Source organism: Brassica oleracea, chromosome C1 (genome assembly GCF_000695525.1).
Source record: "Brassica oleracea var. oleracea cultivar TO1000 chromosome C1, BOL, whole genome shotgun sequence".
Classification (NCBI taxonomy): Eukaryota; Viridiplantae; Streptophyta; class Magnoliopsida; order Brassicales; family Brassicaceae; genus Brassica; species Brassica oleracea.
This window is the reverse complement of record NC_027748.1, coordinates 2,333,319-2,341,778: the sequence shown is the minus strand read 5'-3', so window position 1 is coordinate 2,341,778 and position 8,460 is coordinate 2,333,319. Positions and strand designations below refer to the sequence as shown.

The 8,460-nt window shown below is 35.5% G+C and overlaps 2 protein-coding genes across 2 annotated transcripts; both read left to right on the top strand.

The window, feature by feature from the left end:
* The first annotated feature begins 1,882 nt into the window (after positions 1–1,882).
* LOC106307349 lies at positions 1,883–2,310 on the top strand. The gene has a single exon (XM_013744318.1). It carries the CDS (start codon positions 2,077–2,079, stop codon positions 2,203–2,205), a length of 129 nt encoding a protein of 42 aa, XP_013599772.1. The 5' UTR covers positions 1,883–2,076; the 3' UTR covers positions 2,206–2,310.
* Positions 2,311–2,373: 63 nt separating this feature from the next.
* LOC106307270 (ocs element-binding factor 1-like) lies at positions 2,374–3,093 on the top strand. Its single transcript, XM_013744209.1, has one exon. The coding sequence runs from the start codon at positions 2,429–2,431 to the stop codon at positions 2,891–2,893; it is 465 nt and encodes a 154-aa protein (XP_013599663.1). The 5' UTR covers positions 2,374–2,428; the 3' UTR covers positions 2,894–3,093.
* The last annotated feature ends 5,367 nt before the right edge of the window (positions 3,094–8,460 follow it).

The window sequence follows — 8,460 nt, the reverse complement described above, 5'->3', positions numbered from 1 at the left end:
AAAAAAACATTTATGCATTCCAAAATCTAACCCTAAGAACACATACAATACTACAACATATGTTGGCAAAACCTAAACCAAAGAATATCATGACTCACTACTTTCACTCATCTATGTTGAAAACAATTAACTTTTGTTATATCTTAATTTATATCTTTTAAAACATATGTTAATTACATGATTTCAATTTTTCACTTATCAAAATATTTTTTACAAAATTTTTAAATTATTTCTAAGTAAAACTAGTCCAGACGACTTACAGGGGTTAGAAACGTAAAAAAAATTCGGTTTTTTTGTTTGTTCACAAGGAGTTAGTTGTAATTTCAATAGCCTTTTAGGTTACTTTTGCATTTGATTCAAGTTTGGATTAACTTTTGTGTTTGAAATCAACTTGTGAGTCATATTTGGCAATTTTACCAACTAAGAAATCACAGTTTTGTGTACGCTTTTACTTGCGCCATTTGAGTATGTACATACAGTCTAGAAAATTCGAACGGGTATATTTAATTTAAAATGGCTTTTCTAAAAACATAAAAGTATAGTTTGATATATATCACTAATTGCATATTATCCAAAATGATGTATCAAAAGTTAGGCTCTAGCCATCCTTGTGTATACATTTTAACATTTAAATTATAAATTAAAAATGAATTGAGAACAAAAATGCATTTTATTTGAAAATATCTACCTAATGGGCAAGGGTTTATATGATTCTGAAGTTGACATTCGTGCGGTAATTTTGTTCCTCCCTCAAGTGCGGGTATAATTAAAGTTTTTTAAACAGGGAAAATGTTAAACCGCAAAATTGATCCCAATGTATATTATTGATCAGTAAAAATAAAAATTTGGAATATTTCATCTTTTAATTTCCTAATAAATTCATGAATTATAGAAATCTATCTAGTTAACATGATTTGGTTTAAACTTGTTTGATCTCGACATAGTAACCAAATATCAACTAATTTATTTACTGGAGGATTAAAAAATATCGTTTTTAGATTATTTTTGAATATAGGGGACTTATGTAGAAACTCCTTTAGACTAGGAGCAATGAGTTAGTTGAATGAAATATTCAACTGTTTAATCCTCACAATGAGGCTGTTGAATTCTAATAAAATCCAACGTGGATTAATACATGTTGAAAAGTTTCAACTAGTTGAATACCAAATGAGTGGGTCCTGCAGAGACAGGTGTTGAAATGTGAAATGAGAAACTGACGAGGAAGTGAATTCATACGCTAAATGCATAGTGAGCGGGTCCTTAAAAAACAATTTGATTGGTTGTCAAAAACTTTAGAAATTTGATTTCCTCCAAATTACTGAAACTCAATTATTTTAAAGTAAACTTTTTTTTAAAAAAAATTAAAATTTATATCAGAATTTATGATTTTTTATGATCTATAAATAGAGATTAGTCTTATTTCATTTGGATACAATTTTTTTTTATCAATTTTTATTATAATTTCTTTTATTTTTTAAAAAAATAGTTAAATATAACTAAAAATTATTATAAATATATTTTTTTAAAATTATTTAAGTTAATTACAATATAAACTATAATTAATATATAATTATTAATTTATAAAAGATAAAAATATGAATTAAAATAGTGGAGTAGAGTGTTGAATTTTATTAAACAAAACTATTATAGAAGTAAAAAATGAGGTGGATGTTGAATGATTAGGTGTGTGTAGCGTTAAAAAGAGAAAATTAGGGTGCTAGAACTTAGTAACCATTGTAATACTCTTATAAAACTTTTCAAGGGTAAGGGAAAAATAATCGTCCAATGGAATCAAAACAAATGTATAGCTTCTTGTCAAGTTGCATAAACACTCGAACGCTTTTCTTGAAATTTTCTTTCTATAAATTCATTCTCATAAACCATTCACAATCCCCCTTCTCTCCTTCTCTTCTCTCTTCGATAATTTCGCCTTCCTTCTTCTTCTTCTCTTGATCTCATTGTTTCTTCCTCGATCAAGATTCATTTTCAAAGATCTCATATCTTGTGGGATTAATCAATAAAAATAGTTAGAAAAAACATTGATGCTTAACCAGCAGTTCTTGGTCTTTGAGACACATGTCTCCGATTATACTCAGTGAGATCTTCCTCTCTGGGTTTATGCTAAACTCCACAGTCAGGCGCAGGACCCATCTCGTTCAATCTTTCTCTGTTGTCTTCCTTTACTGGCTTTACTACGTCTCATAGTTTCTGAAACTCTCCAAGCTTAATTAATCTTTCATATATATTATATACTCTTATAACTATATCAAAACCCTAGCTAGTTATCTTTAAAATATATTTTCTTTCGTTTATATTTCGTTTTTTTTGTCATCAATCTTGGTCCTGTCCTGTTTTAAATTTCCCTAAAAACCATTTAAAAAAAATATTATATCTCTTCTCTTTGGAGGCTTGTTTGTTTGTTTACTGCATGGAATCGTCGTCGTCGGGAACAAATTCGTCGGCGATTCAAACGTCTTCCAGGTCAGAGGAGAATCTCATGGAGCAGAGGAAACGTAAGAGGATGCTCTCAAACCGCGAGTCAGCGAGGAGATCAAGGATGAAGAAACAGAAGCTCCTCGACGATCTAACGGCTCAGGTTAACCAGCTCAAGAAAGAGAACAGCGAGATCGTGACAAGTGTCAGCATCACGACGCAGCACTACTTGGCCGTGGAAGCAGAGAACTCTGTTCTTAGAGCTCAGCTCGATGAACTCAGCCACAGGCTCGAATCTCTCAACGACATCATCGGTTTCCTAGAGAATACCAACGGGGTTTGTCCGAACCCTCTGACTGGTCCAGAGTCAGATGACTTCCTCGTGAATCAGATGAATATGAACATGTTTCATATGATGAACCAGCCTCTCATGGCATCTTCTGATGCTTTGCTGTATTAGAAATGTGGACCAAACAAAGAACCTCGAAATTACGTAATGGGACCGCTTCTTTGTCAGATTTTAAGATATGTCCAAAGAGAAAGAGAGAGAGATATGTATAAATTGGTATGTTGTTTGATTGTTCTAGTAGTATTTCATTTTCTTGTTGTGCTTTGTTCCGTCTTTGGCGCTAGGTATTAAAAGCATCTTTTATGAGTGTGTTTGTAATAAAGACTCTGCTGCCGCATGAGTACAAAGTGTTTTCTTTAATACTATTGTAGGACAAATTTGCCCCTATACTATTGTAGGGGAAATTTGCTCCCTATAAACATTTTCTTGTTGTGCTTTGTACGCTAGGTATAGTGTTTTCTTAATATCATGGTTATAGGATAAATTTGCTCCTATAACCATAAAAAAACATAAACCCACTATCTAACCAAAAACACCTTTCTCTCTTTATTTTTATTCCTATCTCTTTCTAATTTTTTACTAAAAATCTAATTATGTTATAAAAGGAACTGGAATTTTATTGTATCGCGGGAATTTAAATAAGGGCAAAATTTATACCCGTAGATTTTATAACACTGATAGAAAGTGTTTATTATCGAGAGAAGAGAAGAGTGAATGATGATTTATAAACGATCGAATCGATCGTTTATATAGAAGTAGAATTTACTGTGCAAATAGTGCAGCGGACCCCACATCTTTTATATTTTTCAACGTTTTCGGCGCTGTCTCTATATGACTTTCATAACACTCCCCCTTGGGGGCCGGTGTCACTATCCGCTCTCACTTAACGTCTTTGTTGCCTCGTTAAAAACCTTTCCAGGAAAAACCAATGGGAAAAACCATAGTAAGGTAAAAAGAGTACAACCACGTAAGCTCCCCCTCGAATAAGCAGTCATATATCCTTCTGATGGCGCATCCCAATGTTGTGGATGTGTTTTCTGAATACCGAGATAGGGAGTGATTTTGTGAAGAGGTCGGCTGCATTGTCGCATGATTGAACATATCTTACTTCAATCTCTTTATTCTTCTCGAGCTCTTGAGTGTATGAGAAGAACTTCGGAGGTATATGTTTGGTTCTATCGCTTTTGATATATCCTTCCTTCGTTTGAGCAACACATGCCGCGTTATCTTCATATAGAATAGTTGGCTCCGTATTTTCGTTAATCCCACTGCTTGAACAGATGTGTCGGCTTATTGATCTTAGCCATACACATTCTCTACTTGCTTCATGGAGTGCAATGATCTCAGCGTGATTTGAAGAAGTAGCAACAAGTGTCTGCTTCTGAGAACGCCAAGATATGGCGGTGCCTCCAATTGTAAAAACATATCCTGTCTGGGATCGAGCTTTGTGTGGATCTGACAAATAACCTGCATCTGCAAAACCAATCATTTGACCTTTTGAACTTTTAGGATAAAACAAGCCTAAATCAGTTGTTCCTTGAAGGTAACGAAAGACATGTTTAATTCTATTCCAATGTCTTCGCGTAGGGACGAACTGAATCTCGCTAAAAGATTAACGGCAAAAGATATGTCAGGTCGAGTACAATTTGCAAGATACATAAGAGCTCCAATTGCACTTAAGTATGGAGTTTCAGGACCAAGTATTTCTTCATTTTCCTCAGATGGTCGAAACGGATCATTTTCAACATTAAGTGATCTAACGACCATCGGGGTGCTAAGAGGAGTTGCTCTATCCATGTTAAAGCGTTTCAATACTCGTTTGGTATATGTAGACTGGTGTACAAATATACCCTTTTGAGAATGCTCAATTTGTAATCCTAGACAATATTTTGTCTGCCCGAGATCTTTCATCTCAAATTCTCCTTTCAGATAGTTTGATGCCTTTTGGATTTCGTTTTGAGTTCCAATAATATTAAGATCATCAACGTACACCGCGATTATCACAAATCCGGATGTTGTTTTCTTTATGAAAACACAAGGGCATATAGGATCATTCGTGTATCCTTCTTTTGTTAAGTGTTCGCTGAGACGATTATACCACATTCGTCCAGATTGTTTTAACCCATATAATGATCTTTGCAATTTTATTGCACATAACTCTTTAGGTCTGGAACTTAACATTTCTGGCATTTTAAATCCATCTGGGATTCTCATATAGATATCAGTATCTAATGATCCATATAAATATGCCGTAACGACATCCATGAGACGCATTTCTAAATTTTCATTGGCCGCTAGGCTCATCAGGAATCTAAATGTGATTGCATCTATAACAGGAGAATAAGTTTCCTCATAATCAATTCCTGGCCTTTGAGAGAAACCTTGGGCTACGAGACGAGCTTTGTATCTTGTAATCTCGTTTTTCTCATTTCTTTTTCGGACAAACACCCATTTGTACCCAACTGGTTTTACATCTTTGGGTGTGAGCACAATAGGTCCGAATACATTTCGTTTGTTAAGCGAATCTAATTCGACTTGAATCGCATCTTTCCATTTTATCCAGTCATGTCTCTTTTGACATTCATATACAGACTTTGGTTCTGGATCTTCGTTTTCTTCATTTATTTCCTTTGCTAAAAGGTATGAGAAAACGTCATCAATATCATCCATCTCATTTCGTTTCCATATCTTTCCATTATGGATGTAATTGATAGAAATCTCATGATTTCCTTCAGATTAAAGATGCTTTATATTGTCATTAGATTCACAATTTTCTTCGTCCAAAATATTTTCTGTTATTTTGGGAGTATCATGCTTTTCACATTCCTTACGTTTTCTAGGAAGTTTATCCTTTGAACCAATAGGTCTACCGCGCTTTAAACGTGTTCCTGATTCACGTGTATCAACTGCCGTTCCACCATTTTGTGGTATTTCAATACGAGCAGGAGTATTTGCAGCGGGTATATGTGATTTAGTTACCATTTTGGTATCAGCAAATGCATCAGGTAGCTGATTTGCTATATTTTGTAAATGCATGATACATCGAACTTCTAGTTCTGACTGTTTCGTAGGAGGATCAAGGTGTAATAACGATGGTACACTCCATTTGATCTCTTTTCCTACTTGTTTATTGTCTCCCCCTAGAGTTGGGAATTCTTTCTCATTGAAATGACAATCGGCAAATCGTGCCGTAAACACATCACCAGTTTGTGGTTCTAGGTATCTTATTATTGATGGAGAATCATAGCCAATAGCACCACCGTAACGTACAAAGATGGGACCACAAAGACGGTTGGGAATATATATTGGCTATGATTCTCCATCAATAATAAGATACCTAGAACCACAAACTGGTGATGTGTTTACGGCACGATTTGCCGATTGTCATTTCAATGAGAAAGAATTCCCAACTCTAGGGGGAGACAATAAACAAGTAGGAAAAGAGATCAAATGGAGTGTACCATCGTTATTACACCTTGATCCTCCTACGAAACAGTCAGAACTAGAAGTTCGACGTATCATGCATTTACAAAATATAGCAAATCAGCTACCTGATGCATTTGCTGATACCAAAATGGTAACTAAATCACATATACCCGCTGCAAATACTCCTGCTCGTATTGAAATACCACAAAATGGTGGAACGGCAGTTGATACACGTGAATCAGGAACACGTTTAAAGCGCGGTAGACCTATTGGTTCAAAGGATAAACTTCCTAGAAAACGTAAGGAATGTGAAAAGCATGATACTCCCAAAATAACAGAAAATATTTTGGACGAAGAAAATTGTGAATCTAATGACAATATAAAGCATCTTGAATCTGAAGGAAATCATGAGATTTCTATCAATTACATCCATAATGGAAAGATATGGAAACGAAATGAGATGGATGATATTGATGACGTTTTCTCATACCTTTTAGCAAAGGAAATAAATGAAGAAAACGAAGATCCAGAACCAAAGTCTGTATATGAATGTCAAAAGAGACATGACTGGATAAAATGGAAAGATGCAATTCAAGTCGAATTAGATTCGCTTAACAAACGAAATGTATTCGGACCTATTGTGCTCACACCCAAAGATGTAAAACCAGTTGGGTACAAATGGGTATTTGTCCGAAAAAGAAATGAGAAAAACGAGATTACAAGATACAAAGCTCGTCTCGTAGCCCAAGGTTTCTCTCAAAGGCCAGGAATTGATTATGAGGAAACTTATTCTCCTGTCATGGACGCAATCACATTTAGATTCCTGATGAGCCTAGCGGCCAATGAAAATTTAGAAATGCGTCTCATGGATGTCGTTACGGCATATTTATATGGATCATTAGATACTGATATCTATATGAGAATCCCAGATGGATTTAAAATGCCAGAAATTGCAAAGGTCATTATATGGGTTAAAACAATCTGGACGAATGTGGTATAATCGTCTCAGCGAACACTTAACAAAAGAAGGATACACGAATGATCCTATATGCCCTTGTGTTTTCATAAAGAAAACAACATCCGGATTTGTGATAATCGCGGTGTACGGTGATGATCTTAATATTATTGGAACTCAAAACGAAATCCAAAAGGCATCAAACTATCTGAAAGGAGAATTTGAGATGAAAGATCTCGGCCAGACAAAATATTGTCTAGGATTACAAATTGAGCATTCTCAAAAGGGTATATTTGTACACCAGTCTACATATACCAAACGAGTATTGAAACGCTTTAACATGGATAAAGCAACTCCTCTTAGCACCCCGATGGTCGTTAGATCACTTAATGTTGAAAATGATCCGTTTCGACCATCTGAGGAAAATGAAGAAATACTTGGTCCTGAAACTCCATACTTAAGTGCAATTGGAGCTCTTATGTATCTTGCAAATTGTACTCGACCTGACATATCCTTTGCTGTTAATCTTTTAGCGAGATTCAGTTCGTCTCCTACACGAAGACATTGGAATGGAATTAAACATGTCTTTCGTTACCTTCAAGGAACAACTGATTTAGGCTTGTTTTATCCTAAAAGTTCAAAAGGTCAAATGATTGGTTTTGCAGATGCAGGTTATTTGTCAGATCCACACAAAGCTCGATCCCAGACAGGATATGTTTTTACAATTGGAGGCACCGCCATATCTTGGCGTTCTCAGAAGCAGACACTTGTTGCTACTTCTTCAAATCACACTGAGATCATTGCACTCCATGAAGCAAGTAGAGAATGTGTATGACTAAGATCAATAAGCCGACACATATGTTCAAGCAGTGGGATTGACGAAAATGCGGAGCCAACTATTCTATATGAAGATAACGCGGCATGTGTTGCTCAAACGAAGGAAGGATATATCAAAAGCGATAGAACCAAACATATACCTCCGAAATTCTTCTCATACACTCAAGAGCTCGAGAAGAATAAAGAGATTGAAATAAGATATGTTCGATCATGCGACAATGCAGCCGACCTCTTCACAAAATCACTCCCTACCTCGGTATTCAGAAAACACATCCATAACATTGGAATGCGTCATCAGAAGGATCTATGACTGCTTATTCGAGGGGGAGCTTACGTGGTTGTACTCTTTTTACCTTACTATGGTTTTTCCCATTGGGTTTTCCTGGAAAGGATTTTAACGAGGCAACAAAGACGTTAAGCGAGAGCGGAGAGTGACACCGGTCCCCAAGGGGGAGTGTTA